This window comes from Copadichromis virginalis, linkage group LG4, assembly GCF_057382275.1.
Source record: "Copadichromis virginalis isolate Kocher_CV1m ecotype Utaka linkage group LG4, C_Virginalis_male_GT1.1, whole genome shotgun sequence".
Classification (NCBI taxonomy): Eukaryota; Metazoa; Chordata; class Actinopteri; order Cichliformes; family Cichlidae; genus Copadichromis; species Copadichromis virginalis.
In genome coordinates this window covers 14,725,683-14,753,510 of record NC_140621.1, presented here as the reverse complement: position 1 = coordinate 14,753,510, position 27,828 = coordinate 14,725,683, and the positions used below count along the sequence as shown (strand labels likewise).

Below are 27,828 nucleotides of genomic sequence, written 5' to 3'. Positions count from 1 at the left end.
TCTTTGTTTATGGCAATTATGCAAGTGTTTTCAAAATTACTAATAGTATTCATTAACATTAAAATGCTACAAAAAGCACTTCTTAATTAAGTCCAGATGGCTCAATAACACCAACATCCTCATCCTGACATTTTAAAAAAATATTAGCTCACTATGAAATCCTGGATTTCGGGTGCCAATTTGTTTTGCCTAATTTCTCCTTTATTTTCTCTCACCCCCATCTAGAGGGCTAAAATTGGTCCGGGGAAGAACACAGAAGGGAAGTCAGCCAACGCCGCATCCCGGTTCGACTCCAATGGCAACCAAGACCGCATGAAGTTGTCTGACTTTAACTTCCTCATGGTGCTGGGCAAGGGCAGCTTTGGCAAGGTAAGACGTGATGTTTAAGTGTGTGTGTGTGTGTGTTACTGTTTTTGATATTTAACACCATCGACTTGGTGGGGATGCCAGATGGAAATTAGCCTGCATGGCTAAATCTGGCACATTTGTATTATATACCCTTCTGCCAATTAATATTTTCACTTTTTAAATAAAGTAAACAAAAAATAAACATTTTCTATGGGATACAAGGTACAGTCAAAAAGAACAGTGGCCTCACCCTTAAAATCCAAAAATCAGCACAATCATAGCTTAACAACTTGCTATACAGTGGGGGAAAAAAGTATTTAGTCAGCCACCGATTGTGCAAGTTCCCCCACTTAAAATGATGACAGAGGTCAGTAATTTGCACCAGAGGTACACTTCAACTGTGAGAGACAGAATGTGAAAAAAAAATCCATGAATTCACATGGTAGGATTTGTAAAGAATTTATTCGTAAATCAGGGTGGAAAATAAGTATTTGGTCACCTCAAACAAGGAAAATCTCTGGCTCTCACAGACCTGTAACGTCTTCTGTAAGAAGCTTTTCTGTCCCCCACTCGTTACCTGTATGAATGGCACCCGTTTGAACTCATCATCTGTATAAAAGACACCTGTCCACAGCCTCAAACAGTCAGACTCCAAACTCCGCCATGGCCAAGACCAAAGAGCTTTCGAAGGACACCAGGAAAAGTATTGTAGACCTGCACCAGACTGGGAAAAGTGAATCTACAATAGGCAAGCAGCTTGGTGTGAAAAAATCAACTGTGGGAGCAATCATCAGAAAATGGAAGACATACAAGACCACTGATAATCTCCCTCGATCTGGGGCTCCACGCAAGATCTCATCCCGTGGGGTCAAAATGATCATGAGAACGGTGAGCAAAGATCCCAGAACCACACGGGGGGACCTGGTGAATGACCTGCAGAGAGCTGGGACCAAAGTAACAAAGGTCACCATCAGTAACACACTACAACGGCAGGGAATCAAATCCCGCAGTGCCAGACGTGTTCCGCTGCTGAAGCCAGTGCATGTCCAGGCCCGTCTGAAGTTTGCCAGAGAGCACATGGATGATACAGCAGAGGATTGGGAGAATGTCATGTGGTCAGATGAAACCAAAGTAGAACTTTTTGGTATAAACTCAACTCGTCGTGTTTGGAGGAAGAAGAATACTGAGTTGCATCCCAAGAACACCATACCTACTGTGAAGCATGGGGGTGGAAACATCATGCTATGGGGCTGTTTTTCTGCCAAGGGGACAGGACGACTGATCCGTGTTAAGGACAGAATGAATGGGGCCATGTATCGTGAGATTTTGAGCCAAAACCTCCTTCCATCAGTGAGAACTTTGAAGATGAAACGAGGCTGGGTCTTCCAACATGACAATGATCCAAAACACACCGCCCGGGCAACAAAGGAGTGGCTCCGTAAGAAGCATTTGAAAGTCCTGGAGTGGCCTAGCCAGTCTCCAGACCTCAACCCCATAGAAAATCTGTGGCGGGAGTTGAAAGTCCGTGTTGCTCGGCGACAGCCCCAAAACATCACTGCTCTCAAGAAGATCTGCATGGAGGAATGGGCCAAAATACCAGCTACTGTGTGTGCAAACCTGGTAAAGACCTATAGTAAACGTTTGACCTCTGTTATTGCCAACAAAGGTTATGTTACAAAGTATTGAGTTGTATTTTGTTATTGACCAAATACTTATTTTCCACCCTGATTTACGAATAAATTCTTTACAAATCCTACCATGTGGATTCATGGATTTTTTTTTTCACATTCTGTCTCTCACAGTTGAAGTGTACCTCTGGTGCAAATTACTGACCTCTGTCATCATTTTAGGTGGGGGAACTTGCACAATCGGTGGCTGACTAAATACTTTTTTGCCCCACTGTATATTATGCTCCCTGTGACTTTGGCCTCTTAATTTACATGTAGTTTAAGTCGATATATGAGCCAGCTATCATGGACACAGAAAACCTTGTTTTTTCTATAACTTGTGTGCTATAGCGAATATATCTGGGAGGCTCTTGTTTGTCTGTGTGTTTGTTTGTTTGAGCATCAGAGCTTTGCTGTATAACTGCAAACAGAGCTTACAGCAAAGGAAAGAAAACATGGCCAAAAAGAGGAGATGGAGACAGAGGGAATCAAAGGTGATGAAGCACGAGTAGGGCGAGGTGGATGAAGAGAAAGAGGTGAGGAAGATGATGCGACAAACAGGTAGGCGATGGAAGAAGAGAGGCGAGAGATGTGAGGCATCGCGACAAGGTTGACGTGAATAAAATGAGCGAGAGGTAAAAACGTTGGACTGAATGAAAAGCGGGAAAAGGCGGGGGGCGGGGGGGGGGGGGGGGATGTTAGAGTGATGTGAATGAATGAAAATCAAGGCAAGAAACAGAAAGAATGGGAAGATGCTGTGAAAGCCAGACAGAGGGGTAGAGCAGCAGGGTGGAGGGAGGCCGAAAGTGACATAAAGAGCACGAAAGAGAGAGAGAGAGAGACCATTGTCTGAGTATCAGACTTGTATGCCGGCTGCCTGTTTCCATGGTAACAAGCATTTAAAGCTACACTGATGCGTCATTGTAATGGAGCCTGAGTTGAAGCGCGATCATTACTGGAATACCCAACTCACACAAACGCAGACTGCTGAAGCATGCAGAGATGCACAGCTTCAGCAGAAGACAAAGTGTACACACACACACAAGCAAACACACACATGTTGGAAAGCACATTCCTGCAAATGTAAATCCAACAGTCATTTTAGTCTGTGCTATGCAGACGCACACACGCACCAGAACATTTTGTGAGACGAGTCGCTCACATGACGTGTGTGTCGCTTTAAAGGTTCCTGAGTGTGCGTGGGAGGCTGGTAGGACCTGCTGCCACACAACCGGAGTAACACAATACTGCTGCAAACACTTCTCTGTGATTATAGGACACATGTGCAGTCAAGAGGGCACGCTTCATTTTGGCCTGCCTCATCATTCTTTATACGCATGCATCGCGGCGTAATAAGAGCTGGAGTTGCACAGACACACAAAAATAACTTCAAGTTTACAGCTGCTGCTTCCCAAAGGCAGTTGGTGTCTCATTTTCATACGGCGCCACAGCAAAAACAGGCATTGCTGTGCAGAATAATGAATTTTAGCAAATTTAATGATAGCCAAAAGCAAAAATTGTCATTACTGTAAGGTCAAGGGTGTCAAACATGAGGCCCAGGGACCAGAATCAGCCCAGCAAGGACTCCAATTCGGCCCACTATACAGCTTCAGAATAATGAAGGAGGGCATAACGCTTTTTTGGACATTTATCGTATAGTTTCATTTGTTCGGTCCCCTCAAGATCCAAGTGTGCTGCAAATGGTCCACAACATAAAATACATTAAGGACTTATATTCTGAGAGTTTGTAGCCTTCTTTTTTTGAAAACACTGTAGAATAGACAGTAAGGCGTGAAGATACCACAGGGGGGACTGACACAGTTCCCCGGGTGGGCTCCCTGCAGTAGCCTTTGAGCATACGGGTGAGGAATTGTGTTAGGATACATGAATGTTCCCTTTAGTTTTTTGGTGGGACACAGTAACACAATACCAGCAATAACACTTCAGCTGAGAGATGCATGTATTTTTAATCGCTGTAAAATCATTTTTGTGTTGCCAACATCCTTGCCTGGATTTGTGGCAATGGCTACAGTGTTGAATTATCCCTGGAAGCACAACATCAGGAATTATTTAAAAAAAAACATCTCTGCACTTTCCATACTTTGCGCAGCCATCCAGTGGGCCTGGTTTGGAAGCTCTAATAGGCCACAAACCTCATGCTTGACAATCCTCTAGACCAGCTAAGACTGTGTGGTAGTGGGCTATTACACAACAAATTAGTTCTTGGTTACAGTTTCCCCCCTTTCTCCTCACAGAAGACACTGCAGCCTGAGATTTGCTGTACACAGAAGAATAATTATTGGAGTAATGAACAAACTGATGGTATTTAAAAAGAAATGTTCTTCAAGCCCACCACACAAACACTGTAACTAAAGCCACTGCAGACATGATCCAAATGCAAAAGGAAGTCTTAAAAGTTTTCATTTAGGTTTTCTTGGAACACTCAATGCCTCAGTGGAAACAACAGCTGCGTATACTATATATAATAAATGACCGTTTTTAATGATACACACAGCCCACTGTGATGCAGCACAGTGCAGATTCTTGCAGGGCAGCATTCATTTTGCCTGGATAAATTCACTGTGCAAGGTCAGCAGAGAAAACACAGCGGCATCATTTACGACACATGACAGCTAATATCCTCGAGACGGCTTTCTGGCAAACGACCCTGAAAAACTTCCCAGGGTGCAAACAGTGACACACATGCTGCAACCGGTCTATGAGTGGATCAGACACCAAACATCCTTGTGGTCAAGCACAATAACTGGGAAGGTGAAAAAACAAGGATAATAAATGCAGAAGTTAAAATGTGTAATCGATGGTGGTGTAATGATGCCAAAAAGATCATGTTGTTACTGTCTGACCTGTGCGTTTTATGTCTTTCTCCTGTGCTGGTCTTGTCCTTGTGGTTGTATAAAATGAACTTTGGGCCAGATGGTGTCCTTCCTCTCTGTTTCAACTCTATAAAGTTTGTATTTACATAAAGTCACGCTGCCACCATATGCACACACGCACACACTCAGTTGTGTTCAACAAAGTATACTACCAGCTGAAGTTTTTAAAACTGGCAGCTGTATAACCAAAAACGCATATTAATACCCTGATACGTGCTCACGCACACACCCGTCTACATATATAACTGCGTCTCTTTGTCCATATGTGCTGCACTCCCCACAGAATACCGAACCCAGTAACCTCTCTGCATTATCATACCTGAATATTTATAAGACATAAACAGCAAAGTTGCTAAGTTTCTCATCTCAGAGGGGGAAAGCGGGAATAAGAGGTCACTCTTATTGCTCCATTCTTAAAGAATTTAGAGAGAATAACGAGTGTGACATCAATGTGTTTGCACCGCGAAGCTGATGCTCATTTCCTGCCTCTAAATAATGAGTAAGAAGAAGTAATTTTTTTTTTATTTCTTACGTCTTTGTGGTATATGTTTCTATTTGCAGACATACAGCCTGTAGAGATCAAGCTTGTGTTCTTTCTCACGGCTGTGTCTGTTAGCCTCAGAGGAATGGTCAAGTGGAATTTTGGTGACTAGGTTCGCCCTGTGGTTTGTGCAAATTAAAATCGAATGTTTAATAATAGATATAAATGCACAATACAACTGAATGAAAAACAACTTCTTGAGGTCACAGAAGTCATTTGGCCTTATGGGAACTACACATGGCAAACACCGCAGCCTTTCCACAGCATTCTAAAATGTAAGTTGGTGCCTTTGCCCTTATTCCAAGCAAGAAATCATTGAAATATCTTCACTACTAAGCAGAGATGGGCAGCAATGCGTTACAAGTAACACATTACTGTAATCTGATTAATTCTTAAGGTAATGAGTAAAGTAATTATTGCAAAAAAGTAATTAGATTACTCTTACTTTTCCGCAACCACGCTGTGTTACTGCGTTACTTAATCGTGATTTTTGTTTGCGAGAGTGTCTCATGACAATGACGTACGAGCGTGTGACGCCCGTGGCAGCAACAGACGTGTGCAGATCAACAATGGATCATATGGAGTGCAGGAGATAGTACGACCATGCAGCATTTAAAGCGTGGAAGTACTGACATTGCTTTGAGTTTGAGTCCCTAAAAAGTGACAGAAACATTAGCATCCGTTGTACAGTCTGCGTGGAAAGAAAACTTCTTTTTACAGCGAAAAATTAAACTTCAAATATGAGCAAGCACCTAGCACGCTTCCACGGGAATGTGAAATTCACAGAGCGAACCTCAGATCCCCCAACTGACATACCGCTGCGGCACCAGGCAAACCTCCGCGTGCTCCACTCTTGCTAAACAGGTGAAAACAGATTTAAGAGCAACAGGATTTAGTGCTGCTGAATCTTTGGTTTTATTTATGTTTTGCTGTGTTTTACTTGCATCTATTTGAAAGACACAAAAAAACTATTTTTATGCTGGAATATGCAGAAAATAGGTTTGAATGTTAAGTAATAAATAACTAAGTAATAAAGTAACTAATTACTTTTGGAAAATAAGTAATCAGTAAAGTATTGGGATTACTTTCTTGGAGAAGTAATCAGTAATTAGTAATGAATTACTGTTTTCAAGTGACCACCACTGCTACTAAGTCACAGTGACTTTCTGGAAAAAAAACAGACAAGTGTGAAAAATGAAGCACAACCTTATTGCTTCCATAGGAATGAGGGGGTAACATTAGCCAAATTATTAGCTGATTATTAGCACGTGGAAAGATAGAAGCAGAGGCTTTAGCAGTTTGCTGCTCTGTAGCATTCAGGTGTCTGTTAACACAATGCCACAATCTTCCCAGGAGTGAACGTCCCAGCAAATTCAGTTCAAGGTCAGGGTCAGAGAAACTACCGACAGATTGTGCAGACCTCAGTTAGCATGTTAAATGTAAAAGCTCATGACAGTACAGAAACAAAACTGAAGGAACCACAAGAGTTCTTCCACAATATGCTTTGAAAAGAGGAGAACGAAGCTGTTTGGCAACAAACAAACACAGTATATGGGCACAAACGCCTCATACCAGCTGTCAAGCACGGTGGTGGAGGGGTGATGATTTGGGGTTGTTTTACAGCCACAGGACCGGTGCATCTTACAGTCATTGAGTCGACTAGAGTCACATGTAGTAGTACATTAATATGCCTCTAGGTTAAAATTCAACATATAAGGAACAGTTAATTTTGTAGCTGTGTGGTTAGATAGGCTGAAACACACCAACTCTCTGCATTTCTCAAACTATCTCAATGTTACCTTAAACATGAATGCTGCACACACACCCTCAACAGGCTCCTGTAAATCCTTTCTTTCTTTGAAGGTTGAATTTAATTGAACTTTTGCTCTGGTCACAAGTCTGTGTGAACCTTTCATGACACCTGGTCCGCATTTGGCAACCACATAAAAGTAATCACAATTCAGGGTGTGTTTATTTTCATTTATGTGCATCTCATAAGTGGATTACAAGAAGCTGTCATCCTTGAATTCCCAATAAAAAGTCAAACTTGAGTGCTGCCAGGCAGTTTCTGAGTTTGCCCATGTGTCCCTCACAACACCCTGCCCTTCTTAAAATTTATTTAACCTTTTTTTCTGTTTTTTAATCCCAGTCTCTTCACCTATCAACCTTCCTTTATCTACAGTTTCCCCACACTGTGAACCATATGATCCAGGAAATGTGAAATAAGCCCTTTTTACTTTGATTTTTGTCTTCTTTGTCTTTTTTTCTCTCCTTTGCTTCATCCTTACTGTTCATGAAGGGCAAAAGGAAGTCGAACAGTATAAAAATCTTTGAGAAACTCTGACTAATATTAAAGTTATCACAAGAAGAACCACTGGCTAAGCGCTTTCTCCCCTTGCAGGGAGATTGCTGCAGCAGCTTTTAGGTTTTGCGTCCTCTAACGGCATCATTATGTTTAATACTTGTAAGAGTGGCGAGTTTCGAATTCATTATATAATTAATGTTTGTTAAAGCCTTGCTAGCCATCCAGCAGGGGTTATTGAACACAGATTTTGTGGCTTACAGAACAGGCCGTTAAAAAATGTCTCGATTACGATTAATTTTTGTTATCTCGCACAAATTGTACCCATGTAATGTATGTGATGTATAAAAATGGCTTTGAGTGACTCTGTAAGAGGCTTCACATCATCCCATTTTCCTCTTTCTCTCCTTTCTTATTCCCCTGGTTATTTCGCCTCCATTGGCGTCTTGAAAAGTGATGAATCGGTTTCTCTTTGTCTTTTTTCTCTTTATTTCTTACTTTGACTGTCTAACCCAAAACAGTCAGAGAAGCTTTCCTTCATCGCTCTGATCCTTTATCCCCGTCCTTCACAATACCTCCCCTGTTTCTCCTGTTTCTCCTTTTCTCTCTCTGTTTCTTTCCCTTCTTTGTTGGTACAGAGCCATGACAGCAGCTGTGAGCCTTAAAGATTTTGAATATTGATGAATTCATCTTCTCGCATTTCCCACATGTTCTTTGTTCGCCCTCTCTCTAAGGTGATGCTGGCAGAGCGCAAAGGAACCGAGGACTTGTACGCTGTAAAGATCCTGAAGAAGGACGTCGTGATCCAAGATGATGACGTAGAGTGCACCATGGTGGAGAAGAGAGTGCTAGCTTTATCTGGAAAGCCCCCGTTCTTAACACAGCTGCACTCTACCTTCCAGACTATGGTGAGTGGGCCGACATGTTCCCACCGAATATATCTCACTGAGATATATTCATTTTATTTTATACAAACTTAAAAGCTGCCCTGTTTTAACTTGTCACTCCTTAAATTTAATTGGCACTTTCAGAATATACTGTCATGTTCCATCATGGATCTCAAACAAGTAATAGACATTAATACCAATGCTGAAGCTAACACTTTTTTAGGTACACCTTGTTTTCACCTTGAGAATTTCCTTCATTCTTCATGGCACAGATTTAACCGGGTCATGGAAACATTCCTTATTTATTCTGGTCCATGTTGACATGGCTGCATCACACATGTTAATCTCCCATCTCACCACAACTCACTGTTGCATTCAAGAAACCATGATTTGAGCTTTGTGACACAGTGTGTTATCCTGAGGATGGTGCACTGTAGGCAAAAAGGCTGCTAAGTTGGTACTAAAGGGCCCACAGTGTGCCAAGAAATACTATTACACCCCCACACAAGGCAGGAGGAATCTGAGGTTTCATGTTGTTTATGCTAAATTCTGACCTTCAACACTAATCAGACCAATGCTTTTCAAATATTTTAATCCAGTTTTGTTAAGATTGTGTGATTTGTATTCTCAGTTTCCTGTTCTTAACAGGAAACAACAAACACTCCACATTCAAAGTCACCTAAATCCCATTTTGCCCCCTTTATGATGCTCAGTTTGGAGTTCAGCAGGTCACCTGCACCGTGTCTACATGCCTGAGTGCATAGAGCTGCTGCCATGTGATTGGCTAACTGGATATTTGCATTAACAAGTAGTTGAACAGGTGTAGCTTCTAAAGTGGTGGTCTTTGTATTTGGAAGGAATTTTAGACCCGGTTTCTCAAAATGTAATTTGTACTTTAACTTTATATTGTGTATCTTTTATTTATTCGTTTTGTTATTCAGTCTACATGGATTATATTAACCTTTCAGTGGAAAAATGTGGAGTTTTTTGTTTTTTAATATATCTGGTTACACATGCTACCAAACACAAGAACTACAACCTAAAAAAAACATCTGGAGTGACTGCTTACCTGTTGTCCCAAGTTTACAGCTGGAATGCACAAACTTTATAATGTGCATTAGTCCTAATGATGAGTCAGCAGAGGGGTAAATATAGCTCTCCTGCTTCATTAACACTCATCTCTGCATTCTCACTGATTAGTGATGTGTTGTAAATGCATTTGAATGACAAAAGTAAATAAAACCGATCTGATACTGACACACACACCTACACACACACACATTTTGTACATCAAATTCAGTTATTACATGCAGGCAGTTACAATGCAATTACAATCATGCATGCACACATCCATACAGTAATATGGCGCCTATGCAGTGCATACGCAAGTACAGTTAAACCACACACACTCACACACACACAGATACTATAGGCTCGCACACAGAACAAGCAACTGCTCATAAGACTTATCAGGGAGTACAGACTCTAACACTAAAAAACTTCGCAATAAACTCCAGAACACACAGACACACACACCAAATCCCTCCACATTTTCTCACTTACTGAAACTTATTGGCAATTTCTGTAGATAATGGAGGACTACAGGTCCCTAAATTGATGTCACCGTGTTCCCTCAGTTGAAGACTTATTGGATCCACCGACAACCCAATCACCACTTTTCTCCCCGTCCTCCTCACTTCCTCTGTCATATTTTCTGCATCTCTCCTCTGATCTTCTCTCAATTCGCGCATCAAACTCACAGCAGTCCCTTCCACCTCCACAGTATTTTACGCTCCTTTGACCTCTCATCCATTTTTATTAACGTGCACTTTGTGACCTGTCTTTCTCTGCTTGCCCTTCTACGCCCCCTCCACAGGACCGTTTGTATTTTGTCATGGAGTACATAAACGGCGGAGATCTCATGTATCAGATACAGCAGGTCGGCAAGTTCAAAGAACCTCACGCTGTGTGAGTACACACACACACACACACACACACACAGAAAATCAGAGCCCCGTGAAAGCAGGTGTTTCACACTTTAGTAATACCTGTTTAAATCGTGGTGAATAAGCCATCATCAGCTTGACTGGTGATGGATGAGCAATCCCAGCAGAGCCCGGAGGTGAAATATGTTGTTTGCCCCCAATGCAGCTTGCTGCTCTGAAGAGCTTCAAAGAAATGAAAGTAATCCAGCAGCTCCTGAGAGTTTTCAGTGCATGGCGCAGTACCTCCAGAACTGCAGAATATAATTACGGTGGCTGGCGAGATCGCTGGTGTCAAGCCCAACCAGCAGGCTGACACATTTGACAAGTGGGGCTGTCGGTGTCGAGCGAGAGCTGTTGAGGAGTTAGCCCTTCATGTAATTCATAGAGAATTAAAGTTTCTTCCCTATGGCTGAAGGTTCAGACTGCAGAGGGGGTAAGTCGAAGTACACGAGGAACTCTTTTAACTAAGGCCATCAGCTTGTTCGCTCTCTTTTTTTTATTAAACAGGAAATCCTTCTCCACGGATGATTAAATTGCTTTGAACTTCAGTGTTGCAGAGTCTTTTTGTATATTGAGAGCTTCAGTATTTATTCTTTAATGCTGCTGCTCATCATTCTGAGCACAGAAAGAACATCTAATTAGCTCCAAACGGGCTCTGCACAGTTTTCACAACCAAATGACTCTTGCTGTCTTTAAAATGCGCTTTTTAAACGCAGAGAGCGCATGCACGCCCGCGCAAGCGTGGCCGACTGTGCGGTCTGTCCGTCCAGACCTCTGCCGCTGATCTTATCAGTTGCTTGCTGGCCTTGAAGAGACAGGAGTGACCTTTACTCTGACACGCGCATACACGCACACAAATGATCTGTTTTCCTGCTGTCCTTTTTCTCGGCCTCTGTCTAATTGCCGTTGTTGTTGCCGTTTGTGTTTTTTGTGTGTGTGTGTGTGTGTGTGTGTGCGTGTGTGCGTGCGTGTGTGTGTGTGTGTGTGTGTGTGCAGATTCTACGCTGCAGAGATAGCGATTGGTCTGTTTTTCCTACATCAAAAGGGCATCATCTACAGGTAACATTCATTACACAACCTACTAAACGCAGAACATTAACTAAATATAGCTGAGCTCACACAGTAGTACGTACCTGAAATAGTGCAAATGAAATCCACGGTGTGTCTTTTTTCCAGTTTCCCCCTGTCTGCTCCTCTCCAGCATATGTCGGCAATTTCTTCCTGTTAAAAGGGAGTTTTTCCTTCCCACTGTCGCCAAGTGCTTGCTCATAGGAGGTAGTTTGATTGTTCGGGATTTCTTTGCATTATTCTAGGCTCTTTATCTTACAGTATAAAGCGCCTCGAGGCGGCTGCTGATGTGATTTGGCGCTATATAAATAAAACTCAACTGAACTGAATGAATTACTGCCATGTGCCAAATATACTCTTATACAATATGGAAGTTTATAAAATCAGGAAGTTTCAGAGTGAATTTGTGACTTGTCAGTAAAGTAAAGTTTCTTTCAGCACAGTATTAGCAGCTAGGATAATTAAAATGAACCTGTTGTGCTCATTTCCAGCACTGTTGTGTTCTTCTTGGACTACTAGAGAAGTTTTGTATGACTGGCAGTTCAAAATAGTCTTAATTTGTTAGAGTGATGTCAGTTTGATCACTACTGGTGTATTGCTACAAGCCAAAGGTGAATGTGAGCTATTCAGTACTATATATGTTTTATTATAAGGTACTTCACAAATGTAAAAGAAATGAGAAACAATGTAAATTTAACCTTTCTTCACATCTAACACATTGTTTGGACTAACGCAGGCATTCACTTCAACATGAGCTGGAAGTTGTACATAATGTAGATCCATCTGTAATGTTCAGAAAGGGTTGTACAGTCGAACTGATGCAGTCTCAATAGCTGAGGATCACATTTCACAAACCTTTTGAGCCTCTAAATTGAATTGTAATACAGATTTGCCGTTTCGAGTATCGATGCCAAGTTATGTTGATTAGTCTGTTGTTCCTTTTTGACTTTGCTTCACCCTCTCACAGAGACCTGAAGCTGGACAATGTAATGCTGGACTGTGAGGGCCACATTAAAATAGCAGACTTTGGCATGTGTAAAGAGAATATGAATGATGGAATCACAACCAAGACCTTCTGTGGCACACCGGATTACATTGCTCCTGAGGTAAAGTGTGTGTGAGAGTGATGGTGGTTGGATCTGTTGTATTGATCTCTCACTGTTCTCCTGCAGTAGCTACACAGCTCAAAAAGAGGCTAAATAAAACTTTTATTTTGGAAAAAACTTTGCTTTCTTGCAGACAACTAGAAGAGAATACTCTCGTGTTTGCATGTATGTAGCTGGAGCCATGCTTTACTTATTAATAGTACTTCTGTCCTAATGTAACAGGAGCACTTTCTAAAGCTCACTAAAATACTACATTAAATTTGTCTAATTTGTTAAAATACCCAAAGCTGAAAATGACACATTTCAGTTTTGCACCGGTTTTTGTGCCAGACTATTTCTTGGCCAGAAGCAGGGATTTCCTCAAGTCTTGCCGTCTTTTTATGTAACACTCAGCAGAAACGCCAACGAGCATCTCTCCATGAAAATAAACTCTCCCTTAAAGTGTCGGTGGTAGTTTGGTAGTTCTATTAGCTGGAATACATAATGATACTTTAATTGCATTTCAGCCTCACTATCAGTTTGCTCTCATGTCAGTCAGCCCATGTAGTCTAAACGTCCCTCAAAATTAACTGACTGTGTAGGTATTATATTTGGGAACATTATTACCTCCTGGATTCACACAATAAAAAAGCCTTTCAGTAAATTTACTGCACTCTGCTAAAGTAAATAGTTCTACCACTGTGAACTTGGTAAGTCAAATCAAAAATCAAATCAAATTCAAATTCAAATTTTATTTGTCACGTACACAGTCATACACAGTACGATATGTAGTGAAATGCTTGGACAACTGCTCGTGACCTAAAGAAAACAAAAAAGGAAAAGGCTATGAATAAGATAGGAAATAAATATGAAAAATTAAAAAGGGTAAATTTAACTAGGAAGGAATAAAATATAAATTAAGGTTAAAAATGAAATAACTGTACAACACAAATTAGAATGAAGGGTAAATTTAACTGGGAAGAATAAGATAAAATATATAAATTAAAGTTGAAAATAAAATAACTGTACAACAAAATACACAATATAGAACTATATAAGAATGTATGAAGAAATCTAAATATAAATAAATATATACACAATAACAGCAGCATATACACAATAACAGCAGCGTGATTTAAGTAATGAAGTGAAAACAATGTCCAGAAAGTCCAGTGTGTGTGTAAGAACTATATGTGTGGGTCAGTACTGTGTGGTGGTGTGATTGAGAGACCGTATCGCCTGCGGGAAGAAGCTCCTCCTCAGTCTCTCTGTGTTGGTCTTCAGGGAGCGGAATCGCTTTCCTGACCTCAGCAGAGAGAACAGTCTGTTGTTGGGATGGCTGAGGTCCTTCACGATCTTCCTGGCCTTGGTCCAGCACCGCCTGCTGTAGACTGAGTGCAGGTCAGGGAGCTCGGAGCGGATGGTGCGCTCAGCTGACCGCACAACCCTCTGTAGAGCTCGTCTGTCCTGCATGGTGCTGTTCCCGAACCAGGTTAAGATGTTTCCCGTCAGGATGCTCTCTATGGTGCAGGAGTAAAAGTTCCTGAGCACCTTGGAGGGCAGTTGGAAGTCTCTCAAGCGTCTGAGGTGGTAGAGACGCTGACGGGCCTTTTTCACCACGGTGTTGATGTGACAGGACCATGACAGGTCCTGCGTGATGTGAACTCCGAGGTATTTGAAGCTGTCCACTCTCTCCACTGGGCACTCGTTGATGACGGGGGTCTGGTAGTTCCTCTCCTGCTTAGTGCTGAAGTCCACTATCAGCTCCTTTGTCTTACTGACGTTTAGAAGGAGGTTGTTCCTCTGGCACCAGTTCTCCAGATTCCTAATCTCCTTCAGGTAGGCCGTCTCGTTGTTATCAGAGATCAGGCCCACCACGACGGTGTCGTCAGCAAACTTGATGATGGTGGTGGAGCTGGTAGTGGCCACACAGTCATATGTGTACAAAGAGTACAGCAGGGGGCTCAGAACACACCCCTGGGGGGCTCCAGTGCTGAGAGTGGTGGAGGCTGAGACATGTCCGCCCATCCTTACTGCCTGTGGTCTGCCAGTTAGGAAGTTGGAGATCCACTGACACATAGATGAGCTGAGTCCCAGATGCTCCAGCTTGGTGGTGAGTGTGGAGGGAATTAAATGCAGAGCTGTAGTCTATGAAGAGCATTTTAACATAATTCCCCCTTCTAGTGTCCAAGTGAGTGAGTGATGTGTGGAGGAGATGAGAGATGGCATCGTCTGTGGAACGATTTGGACGGTAAGCGAACTGTAGTGGGTCCAGTGTGTCTGGTAGTGAAGAAATGATGAAGTCTCTGACCAGGCGTTCAAAGCACTTCATCACTACTGAGGTGAGGGCTACAGGGCGATAGTCATTGAGAGAAGCAGGGTGGGGTTTCTTCGGGACAGGAACAATGATGGACTCTTTGAAGCATGTGGGGATCACCGACTGAGATAAAGAGATGTTGAATATCTCAGTGAACACAGGAGCTAGCTGGTATGCGCAGTCTCTTAGGATACGACCTGGGATGCCGTCTGGTCCTGCTGCTTTCCTGGTGTTCACTCTCTTGAAGGCTCTCCTTACTTCATGCTCGGAGATGACGAGCACGTTTCCGGTGCTGGCAGTATCTTCCTGTCTGCAGCCGTTAGCGCCGCTAACACTAGCATTGTTGGAGTCAGTTGCAGGTGTGGTGCACACGTCTTACTTTTGATCCATAAAACTCATAAAGCTCATCTTGCACGTGAAGCAGGTGTTTTTCTAATTGATTTTTTTCTCATACAAAATAAATGTGGTGCACAAAAGTCTTTCACAAAATAGTATCTGCAGTGTTGTCTACAGTCCACAAAATGCCTGTACTGGTTTAAAAAAAATGCTGCTCTGCCCCTTAAGTGCTCGTTAAGTATCGGCAGTAACCCTGTGGGGACGCGTACTGTGCTTGTATTACAAATAACAAGAAAAAGTGAAGTCTAATTTTAAGCACTTTTAAAAATACAGCAGCTGTTGTACAAAATGAGTAAAATACATAAAAACAATTAAAAAAAAGAGAGCATAAATAAATAAAGCAGCACAAATACAAAGGGATCAGAACTTTAAAAATAGATTTCAAAGCATCTAAAAGCCAAACCTGATCTCCTCTGGGTTTTAGTAGTTTAGTTTTGAGTATTTGACCAGCAGACCTCAGTAACCTAGTGGGAGTGTGCAAAGTCAAAAGATCAGAGAGGTCAACCCAACCCAGTGCGATGCATTCAAAACAAACAATAAAATCTTAAAATGATTTCTAAACCTGACTCACTGGCAGCCGGTGTAGGGGGAGCCAGTATGGGTGATATGTGGTCTCCCAGTTAATAGCCAATAACGCTTGATGGAAAGAACGACTTATCACTGTTGACTTTTTTTTTTTTTTTTGACTGGAGCTATTGTTTAACAGATAGGATCATTTTCTTTAATGCTGACTACCTTTGTATCATAGACTGAAGCGATGACTGCAGCATTTCTGAACAATGTGTCTCCTATGCTCAGATTATAGCCTACCAGCCTTACGGGAAATCTGTGGACTGGTGGGCCTTTGGCGTCTTGCTCTACGAGATGCTGGCTGGACAGGTTGGTGTGTGTGTGTGTGTGTGTGTGTGTGTGTGTTCCTGTGTGTGTGTGTGAGAGAGAGAGAGTGGGTAATTGCACAAAGGATTTATTAATCTTGGTTAAGGAAAAAAAAATATAACACCATCTTTGGATCTACATGAATGTGTGATTCACGCTCCTTTCAGAGCAGCGTTTTGTATTCATATTCACGGCTGAGTGTGAATAAAAACAAACACTCCTGATCTCAGCCTTTAAAATGTGACACTGTGTAATGAAAGGTTAGCTATTAAATTATATGCTATAATGAGATTTTCTCTCGTGGCATTAATAATTGTTAAGATGTGACATTTTGAAATTCTGAATATTTAGAGGCCTGCAGCTTTTAGATTCTTGGGAGAAAAAAGCTGCTTTTAATGAATGAATCAAGTATCCTCTATTTGTCCTGTGCTGCCTTCTGCTTCTCCTCACTCATTTCTCTCCTGTCCTCTCAAGCCTCCATTTGACGGAGAGGATGAAGATGAGTTATTTCAGTCAATCATGGAGCACCACGTCTCCTATCCCAAGTCAATGTCCAAGGAGGCTGTTGCTATCTGTAAAGGGGTGAGTGTACGAAAAACACACACACGCACAAAGCACGCTTTAAGCCGCGAGTCCTTGCCCGTCTCTCAAGCTCAACCTCGCTCCCTCCTCGCAAACTCACTCTCCCGCTTTCTGTCTCGCTTCCCGTATCCTCCTGACACTCTTCCCTCTTGAACACAAACATGCCGAGGAGAGAACGAGGAAGGGATTAAATCCGCTTGAGGAAAGGCTGCGGGAAGAGGGAGGAGGGTGAAAGGAGGAAAAGAAGGAGACATCAAAATTATCTGCATAATTAAATCCATTGTGGTAGAACATTTATTTGGAGCGAAACAACATTGTTCCCCTCTCGCTATCTTCCCCACTTCCATCTCGCCCGCCGTCTCTGTCGTAGCGCTGTCCTCGTCCATCCTTCCCCTCGCGCTCTGCAGTGTCCATTGTCAAGCTATTGTTGTGCCTTTTTTTTTCATTGTACATCCCCTCTATCTCTTTATCACACACACATACACACACATTAAATGGCTCTAATAGCTTGAGCCTGTGCAGTTGGCTGTAGAAACTCCTTTTCAGAATAGACTGGCCAGGCCTGATTGCTGCACTCGGATTATTTGTGTTTTGCGGACACACAGTTTGTGTCACACACCCTTCGTCACATACCAAAAAACTGGAGAGAGAAAAAAATATCAATAAAATATTATTTTATCTTTTGAAGTTCTGCAGTACCCACAGAAAGCACCTACACATTAACATCAGTGTGTAGCGCGAGCGTGGATGAGGACACACACGCACACATTTGTTCCAGCATGACCTGAGTCATACATCCTCCTACTAAATTTAAAGGCAAAGGCATTCATAGGTAAATTACTGACAAGTACGTTCGCTGCATTACAAACGCCCACACTGGCTGTGTTATGTATTAGTGATGATTACCGGGTTGTAGTGCTGCAACAGTGCATCCTCAGTGGAGCATGAAAGCTCGCCTCCGTCCACCCCCAGAGCTCCCTCTGCACCCTGCTAGGACTGCCTGAGTTAACTCAGTGTGTGTGTGTGTGTGTGTGTGTGTGTGAGAGAGAGAGAGAGAGAGAGAGAGTCTCGGTGTGTATGTGAAGACAACATGAAGGCTTCATTTTAAATGCTACAAGATAATTCCATTATTCTGTTCATAAAGTGGATTTTTTCAGTGCTTTGCTTGATGCGTTCTGTCTACATGCTGGACGCTACCTTAAATAACCTGTTGTTGTAATGGGAAAATTACCACAGTTCAAGTAATCATTTTTAATAGAAGGTGATCATTTCTTGACAAGAATGAGAAGTAGTCTGATTAAAAGCAAGCATACTGATTGCAGTGTGCCTGACTCTCATCTGTTTTCAGTTTGTGTGAACAGAGATACAGGTCTCTCTGCCTCACCTCCTTCAAAACAGAAAGCTGAATGTCTTAGGCTTCAAATAATTGAAAATAACTAAGTCCATGCCAGCCAAATAAAAGCAACACTGCACGCCTCCGATCCATTATCAGATGATTAGCGCACTTTCAGGTATTAAAAGTCCAACTCTGCTGAAGTTGCGGCACGATTTCACAGCATCTCAGTAATCTGAGTTCAAACAAGAAGTAAATAGTTTAATTCTTGCCAGCATGCAGTGTTTTAATAGGCTGGTGTATTTAGATCAAATGCTTAAAAATTGTGTGTGTGTGTGTGTGTGTGGGTGTGTGTGAGGGGAGGTGGAGAGGGTTAGGACATGTGTGGAGAGGGAGTGATCATTTCCACTCCCCTGCTTCCACCCAATCAAGCATCCATATTTTATAGCCAGCAATGGGCAACCCGCACACAAACACACACACACATACTCTGTTCCAGTGTGTTTTGTAGCGCTGCAGTGTTAGGTACATGATTTGTTCAACTTCATTTGATTCTACAGCAAAGAGTAATTGCTCAGATGTGTCCTCACAAAAGTGAACACAGGTGCACACAAAAGCACAAAAGTGTTTTCTGCCACTGTTCTCTTTCTGCACTAACCACAGGAAGCTTTGTGAATGAAATCTCTGGGCCTCATGAGGACAGTCGCAAGTATGAAGTTTATTCATTCATCCATTTTCTTCCACTTATCCAATTCAGGGTTGCAGGGGGGCGCTGGAGCCTATCCCAGCTGCCATAACACAAAGAGACAGACAACCATTCACACTCAGATTCACACCTGTGGGCAATTTAGAATCACCATTTAATGTAACCCCACTAGCTGCATGTCTTTGGATTGTGGGAGGAAGCAGGAGTACCCGGAGAGAACCCACACAGTGTTGGGACAGTGGCAGGGGGAGTGTGACTGGGGCGGTACACCTGTCAAACAGCGGTCCTGAGATCAGAGAGGACAGAAACTTCCCATGGAGCAGACGGGCAAATGAAAAGCAGGGCCGCATGATCCGTCTGAGTTTTGGGGTTTTAAGTAGGAGGCGTCAGAAATGTTACCACAGTGATAACTGGCCTGTGGCAGCCAAGAGTTCATAGTGATGTCACCCTTGGTGGCACCAAGAACCTGCAACCTGGGAGCACGTGGCCCTTCTCTCCATCCATCCAGCACTGTGTTATTTGTTTGTTTGGCCTGGTTATTTTAGGTTTTACACCATACAACATTATGCATCCTTAACATTGAATCCCCCATCCAAATACTGACACATAGATAACACTCTTTAGCACACCTCATGAAATATTATGGTTTTTAACCCCATTCAGTTAATAAATTGTTTGTCATGGCCCTCGAGCCAGACTGTCACACTACTGATGATGTGTTGCTGCAATAGCAATCCTGCTCTGTATGAGAGGAACCGCGGGTTGGTGTATGTGTTTGGTGTGAAGCTACCCTCTGAAGGGTTATTACCGAACGCCTCTAAGTCAGAATCCTGCCTAGATGCATTGATATCGCAGCGCTGTGGATCTTCAGTTGATCTCAGTCTCAGATGGCCCATCTCCAACATTGCAATCATGTAAATGATTTCCATCTGCATGGGATGGGTCCCTTCTGTGCTTACATGGAAAGCCAGAGGCAGGGAGAGCAGCAGCAAGGTCCTCCATGCAGAAAAAATGGAGGCATTAGTGAGAACAGAAATGATACCAAGTCAAATACAGCATGAAAAGGAGCTGGGGTGGAGGTGGGTTGCAAAGTGGCTTGCGTGTATTCATTAAAGAAGTTAGCCTACCAACACACATACACAGAGCCCGCTCTATGTATGTTTTACTAATTGGATGCATACAAATGTATACATACAAATGCAGCCAGCTGTACTCCGAGATATTTGTGGAAACTTAAAATATTGGTGACTTATTGGGTTAAAACTGGAAGCATACCCTTCAAAATGAAGACTGCAGATGTACATGGTTAGTATAGGCAGATAACTTTATTCCTGTTGATCTATGAGAGTTTCAGGTATTTAATCAAATCCAAGGGAAATTACATTATACATTGACAGCATGTCAAACTAGTGTTTGCCAGATGGTAATTGCCCATTAGTATAGAGATGAGGGAAATCCTGTCATTTTCACATATGCCATTATTATCCGCAGTCAGTGGCCCAATTTTAGTTTGGCTGCTATGTGGTCGACTGAATACGATGCTCTGTCTTTCTCCTGATGAGTGAAAAAGGGTTCGTTCATATTCACTGCAGTTTTTCTTTACAGAAAACTAGCTGCTGTACCTGTACCTACTGTTCAATAGGTGACAAGTTTGGGGTTTCACTTTTAAAATGAAGTCACTAAAGGGATTTTAATCTACTGTAGGACAGCTGTGTTTTTTAAATGTGCCTTAAAACTGTTGCTACATGACAAGAGTCAGATTATAACACACTGATGTACAAATAACTGACAAATGTGATTCTTCAGGTCTTTGACACTGTCCAGCTGTCCAGTCTGTATCTGTTCATTCAGCCTATGACAGCAGGGTTAGACTCCAGTGCCCGGTGACCCTAAACCAATGGCCACAGCATCTGAATCAACTCACTTTCATACAAATCAGACAACTCCCAGCATTAGTGGTCAGGTACACCTGTATATATATATATCGCTATGCCTGTTACTTTAGGTAGAGAAAGTGGATTTGTGTGCGCGCCCATGCATTATGAGCTGCCAATGTGTTTCATGCAGATTCATGCGCATGTGCAAGCAGTGCAAGATTGACTGACCCCTGGAAAATGTTATTCTTGCTGCAATGTAATGAGTTATGACTGCTGCTCCTAAGGGAGGCACGCCCCACCCACACACACACTCACTGTAGCATCACTCCCCCATGGAGGTTTTGTGTGGACAGACATTATAAACGGTCTTTAATTATGCCTGCGGATGACTACTGTGGCAAAAGAGGAAAGAAAGACAACAGTTATTCATTTGTCTGCAGGCTGTTACTTGGTGGCTTGTATTTGCTCCCCAGGGAGAGGCATGCAAGATGACAGTAAAATGGAAGGATGGTTAAAATTAAGGATTAAGAAACTCTAATAACTATAATGAGCTTTTTCATAAACAGCAATGAAAGTGGAAGAATTGTGGTTTAAACCCAGGGCAGGAATCAGGAATAAATGAGATGAAACTTTAATGATTCCAAAGGGGAAATTTGGGGCACTGGAGCAGCACACTGTTGAGCACAGATCAGATTTAGACTCCTCTTGCAGGTTAGTAATATGGCTCCTACTTCCTTTATGTAACTGTGTGTACACATGAAAATAAAAAGTTGTAAAATCATGAGTTTCCTGAAGTGTAGTTTCCTGCAGATCATTTGTAACTTGGAAACGGTTAACACTTAAAACAACATTTTTCCTTTGGCAAAGACGAAATGATTAAACAGCTCGTTTAATGTTTTGGCAACACCAGAAGCATTGCTCCAGGGCTTGTAATGTTAGCTGTCGGATCACTATATCATTTTGATCCACACTAAAATATCTCAACAGCTCTTCAGTGGATTGCAGTGAAGTTTTTTGCAGACATTATGAGTTCTTGTATTCTAATTGCATTTAGACTAATGATCCACAACACCTATATAAAAGTCAAAAAGCATCACCAATTGGTTTTTGAAGCCTGGAGTCCTAGCTGCAGGATTATGACTGAACACCTCTAAGTCAGAATCCTTCCTGCATGCACTGATGCCATATTAGCAGACTGGTCATCATCTTTGTGATTACTTTGGTCACCAGTAGTTTGTATGAAAGACGGTAACTTTTCTGCAAACACTCACCAGCTACTCGCCAAGCAGTAGTGAAAAAGTGAAAAGTGTGACACACACCGTGAACAAAGTAAACCCTTTCAAAACACGGTGGTTGCAGCAGTAAGGCGCAGTTTCATTAGCACATGGCGAGTAGTTTGACATCAGTGATCTGCCATGGACCAAAGCAATCACAACCCACATAGCAGACACGTCTGACCCGGATCTGATGTCAAGCCAGCACTGCTGGCTGACTTCGGGCATGGTAAGTGGTATGTCATCCAGATATGGGCCAGGCCTGGCGTAGATGGCACTGTTTATGTGATGCCATGCCACATCTGGCCTGGTTGTAGTTTGGTGTATGTGGCCAAGGCTCATAGAAAACAGGTCTTCCCCGGATCCGGCATCAAGTTGGCACTTCTGACTGACCCTATGTCATGGCAGGGTGTATGTCAACCAGATGTGTGTCAGGTCTGGCAATGATGTCAATGTTTATGCTATGGCATGCCATATCTGGCCCGATTGTGGTTTGGTGTATGTGGCCCAGGCCCATAGAAAACAGGTCTTCCCTGGATCCGGCATCAAGCTGGCACTTCTGAGTGACTGGTGTCATGGCAGGGTGTATGTCAACCAGATGTGGGCCAGATCTGGCAATGATGGCACTATTTATGTTCCTATTTTCCTATTTTAGTTAGAAGACCCACATGCCATGTTGCAATACTATACTGCTACGGTGGCCAATGTTTCAAATGCAGGTTTGACAGGTTTGTGAGTGTACACTTTATCCAAAACCTAGTGAGGGTTTACTCATGTTTACCACTGGGTGGCTGTAGCTCAGGCGGTAGAGCAGGTCACCTACTGATCGGAAGGTTAGTGGTTCGATCCCTGGCACCTCCAGTTTGCCTGTCAAGAGTATGAATGTAGTTAGGAAGCACTCAGTTTAGAGGTAGTGTGTGAATGTGGCATGTAGAGCACTTTGAGTAATGTGGGGAGTAGAAAAGCGCTGTATAAGAATCAGTCTAAAGAGTTTTGTCTTTTGCACTATTATGTTCCGGCCAGACATGAAACTGTTCTGGACCACCACAAGACCACTGGTGTGTCTGCAACTGGCCTTGTGCTGGCCCATGTGCGGATTACCACTGGCAAACTTGATCTGGGCCACCAAAGGGCCGTCATTCTTTGTGGTATGTGGACCATGTGTAACCACATTGTGTGGGCCAGATCCGGGCCATACCAATTTTGCTATGTGGGAAGGAGGTTTTTGGTGAAAAACCCTCTTTTAGACTGATTTCACCTACGCTGCAGCCGGCAACTTAAACCAACCAATCAGGAACCACAGATTTTTCATTAGTTATCAAAAGTTGCCAGGGAGACGCCAACTTGTCTCTTGGCCTTGACTTTATTTTCTCAGTTATAGCTTAAATCTAGTGCCAGTTAGCAATTACAATGCACTGTTCTCTGAAACTATGACGGTGAGCGTGGTAAACATCATATTTGCTAAACATCAATATGTTAGTATTGTAAATGTAAGGTTTACTTCACAGCACAGATGCATGAAAATGCAGCCTCACAGAGATGCTAATGTGGCTACTAGCTTTTTTTGCAGTGTCAAGACTACCAGAAAGGTAGAAAGATGAATAAGCATTCACTTAAAAAAAACAAACAAAAAAAAAGCAAGGTGGACACACAGTAATCGTTTCTCTTCTCCATGTCTGCACAGCTGATGACAAAGCATCCAGCGAAACGCCTGGGCTGTGGTCCAGAGGGGGAGAGAGACATCAGAGAGCACAGCTTCTTCCGCTACATGGACTGGGAGAAACTGGAGAACAAGGAGGTGCAACCACCCTTCAAACCGAGAGCTGTAAGTCCGTCCCCGCCAAACCCGACATGACCGCAGATAAGCATGTGCAAGTCACAAGTCGCACAATAATAAGTGCGCAAAATACTCTTCGACCGGAGTAGAGACGTGGAGTTTAATTCATTAGAGGTTAAACTCATAATAAAAACTCTCTCTTCTCTTCTTTTATTCTAATTTCCTTCTCCTTCCTATTTTCTTTCAACAACTACCTTTCTCTTGGCTTACTCATCTTTTCACTATCAATGTGATGTTTCTGTCTCTTTCCTTTCCTTTAATTTGGGACAATGCACACAGGTAAGTCTCGAAATGGTGCTCATGATGTTGACAGTGATGCTGAAGGATGTGTGGCGATGAGGGCAGCGTCGGTGATGATAACAATGCCGGGGATGTTGATGGCGAAAACACTAAAAGAGGCTCAGTGATGAACGTGGGCTAGATGAAAATATACTGGACATTGACTGCACTTTTGGATGCACATGCAGAAAATTGGCAGCTACAGTTTGGTGCCGTTGAAATAAAAGAGCGTTTGGTTTCTCTGAGGTTAGCCTGAGTTTAGACTAAACCTCCAGGGGATAATAAGTCCGTACAGAGCAAATGTGTTTGTGTTGTTCGTTGTTAGACGACTTCTTTTTTTTTTAACTTACGACAAAACAAGTTTGATCATGAGCCGAGTCAGAATGATGTCATCTAATACTCACACAAACCCCAGCCACGCAGCCTGAGGCTACAGTGCTGCTAAAGAGTTTTTCAGAGTTGAGCTTTTCCTGCAGCCTGCGGTGTGTGTGCATGCGTGTGTGTTGGACCAGTAATACTGCAGTGTGTCTCTTTATTCAGGACATGTGTACGTTCTCGTGTGGTAGAGGTCTCCATTAGGATCTGGCTTTTTTTTTTTTTTAAGACTTAGACGTGTTTCTGCAGAGTCACACCGTCTATTGTCTGAGCTCTTCTCATCGCTACTTTTTCTCCCTTTCTCTTCATCTCTCTCTTTGTTCTGTTTGATCTCGTCTCTCCAACATCTTGTATCTTTCTCACCCCTGCTGTTTTCTCTCTTACTGCCTTTGAGTGGCAATAATAAATAGGTTTGGAACCATTGCGTTTACGCCACATCAAAGTTTAGCTCGGTTTAGCATCTGAAGGCAGTTCTTTGATCTTTTATGGTGCTATGTTGCCAGATTTCTTTCAGTAACCTGTGATGGGTTTTGTCTCTGTGTTATTTTAAGGAGGCTCTCCTTTTATTTCTCACTAAAAGCCTTATCACCACGAAGATGTGCGGCAAAAAGAAAAACAAAACAAATTCCCTGAAACTTGAATTATTTTATCTTTAACTCATAAGAGTTTAATCTTTAATCTTTTGTACAGTACTGTGTAAAAGTCTTGAGCTACCCCCCATATATGGAAATACAATCTATAAACAAAAACAGAGTTTTAACTCTCTTAGGCAGCTTTCTTGTCAGTAGTCTTTAGGAATAGTTCTCCAGACTTCTTGAAGGACATTCAAAGCTCTTCTTTGGATGTTTGCTGCCTTTTCTTCTATTCTCTGCCAAGATGATCCCACACTGCTTCGATCATGTCGAGGTCTGGGCTCTGGGGAGGCCAATCCATGACTGATAGTGTTCCACTGTTTATTTTGCTCTGCAGGTTTGCTTTGGCTGCCTCTGAAGTGTTTTTGGGATCACTGTTAAGCAAAAGAATGAAATCATTTCCAATCACACGCTTTCCAGATGGTAGTTTTTTATGTTCATAATTCAATTTTGACAAGATCCCCAACCTCACTGGCTGAAATTAGGCACCAAACCAGAGCCTCCTCCATGTTTTACAGATGCAGACGCTCACTTTTTGAACCAAAAATCTCAAATTTGGATTCATCACTCCATAAGATCTGTTGCCACTAACTTTCAGTCCAGTTCTTGTGTAATTTAACATATCACAGCCTTTTCTCCCTGTTTCCCTTCCTTAAGAATCGCTTCTTGTCACCCACTCTTCCACCAAGACTATTTCCACCCAGAAATGCCAAGTTTTTGACCGATAGCTTTTTGGAATTGACCTTGCTGGTGCAAAAATACCGTTTGATGCCCTTCAAACTGCTTTATCTTGGTCATTGATGCTGAATGATGTGTTTTTCTAACAGGCTACTAACAGGAAAGTGCCTAAAATACAAATTAAAACTGTTTCTTTGTCTGAGTAGACAAAAGACTGATTCTTGAGTTGAGTAGTTTTTATGCTTGAATGATTCATAGGCCAGTATTCAGTGGTCTATCAAAAAAAGAAATTCTCAGAAAATGGTTAGAAACAAGAACTCAACTGAAAATTAGGGAAAAAGCAGCCAAAAAAAATGTTTAAAACTTCAGAAAACCCGGAGAACTCTTGCTCAGGACCACTTAAAAAAAAGACAAGAGAAAAAACAATTCCTCTGAGTTTAAATGTAAAGAAATGAGGGGTTACTCAAAACTTCCGTACAGTACTGTATGTTTTATTTACAATATAACTCATAATACTAATCATTAGCATTATGATTATCTTTTACATTTTCCTTATGCAACACATTGTTTACTTTATTCATAATAAACAAAATTCTTATGCTTATTTTGCATTAAAAAAATGTGAAAAGGAGCCGTTTTAATGAGGAAATAATAGCATGGAAAAATAATTTGTAGGAGACAGACAAACATTTATAGTAAGTTTGTTTCTTTGATGCTGTTTTGGTGTGGGTTGTTGTTTCTGGAGGATATTTGATTCCAATAGGCCTTATTGGTTTGATCAGGAATTAATTTGTTAATATTTTGTTGATTTTTGTCAGTTTGTGGCTTTATGTGCTACTGATGCTTTAATGAATTAGCTGACAAACAGGAGCTGATGAATTAATGAATGACTGACCGATCATCCAACAGACAGACTGACTGGCTGCCTCCTTCATCCACCTGACATCTAAAAAATGTTCCAAATACCATTTTGTTTGGTAGTTACTGTATCGCTGTGCCGTGTTTCCACTCATCTGTCTTTTCAGCAACCCAGTGTCTGTCTTTTTCTCCATCATCCTCACAAAGATATTATCCATCCATCCATCTTCCCACTACTCCATCCATCAAGCCATCTGTCCTTTCATCTACACATTTTATTTGTCCTCTATGTTCACGGTTTTTTCGTATATATTTATTTGCATGCTCTGTGGGAAGTCTCAAATGAAACCTGGAGTGCACTACAAAAATCTTACAGTAGTATACAGTTTAAACTATTACAACTTCTAAATAATATAGTAACTAATACTTTTGTCCAGTTTTTTTTTTCTTCTAAACGGACAATTCCCAAAATGAACCCCGTTACCTCCATGGTGTCCCTCGGGTTGTGGCTCTTTGACTTTCCATAAACTTCTAAACTTTGTGGCACTCATTTTATTTCCCTTCTCGGCTGATTTTTCCCATCTGCCTCCCCAAACAGGTTAAACAAATGTGAGTAATTAGCTGCAAATACTACTGACCCTGGCGTATTTCTCATTTCACATTATTTCCCCAAACTATAAACACTTTGGCTTAATTTCATTAGGTTTTTTTGGAGTTGCAGAGATTTAATGAGTTTGTAGTTTTCCTCTGGGTGATGTTGTTAGAGGACACTGAATCCTTGTTGTGTTAATTAAAGCTCAGTGCAGTGATGGAGATGGGGGAGGGGGCAGGAAGTAGCTCAGCCCACCGTCCCTGTGAGGGATACTGCCGGGAAAAATATAGTTTTCAAGTTAATAACCAGTTTTATGTACTTAGATGGGAACGCATCTCAAGGGTATATAAGCTTGATTTGGCTTCCCAATGGTCAGAGGAAGGAAAAGGACGAGAAAACAGATTCCATCTGATGTAAATTGGACACTACGTAGAGGAGA

The 27,828-nt window shown here is 42.1% G+C and overlaps 1 protein-coding gene across 2 annotated transcripts in view; it reads left to right on the top strand.

Moving 5' to 3' along the window:
• The window catches only part of prkcbb (protein kinase C, beta b), a 109,493-nt gene that overhangs the window by 59,177 nt on the left and 22,488 nt on the right, over positions 1–27,828 (top strand). For both annotated transcript variants that reach the window (XM_085453757.1, XM_085453756.1), the window contains exons 9-16: positions 226–369; positions 8,487–8,660; positions 10,516–10,607; positions 11,621–11,683; positions 12,660–12,798; positions 16,289–16,369; positions 16,841–16,948; positions 23,823–23,963. In XM_085453757.1, coding sequence (XP_085309883.1) covers positions 226–369; positions 8,487–8,660; positions 10,516–10,607; positions 11,621–11,683; positions 12,660–12,798; positions 16,289–16,369; positions 16,841–16,948; positions 23,823–23,963 — 942 coding nt within the window. The remainder of the gene's footprint in view (positions 1–225; positions 370–8,486; positions 8,661–10,515; positions 10,608–11,620; positions 11,684–12,659; positions 12,799–16,288; positions 16,370–16,840; positions 16,949–23,822; positions 23,964–27,828) is intronic.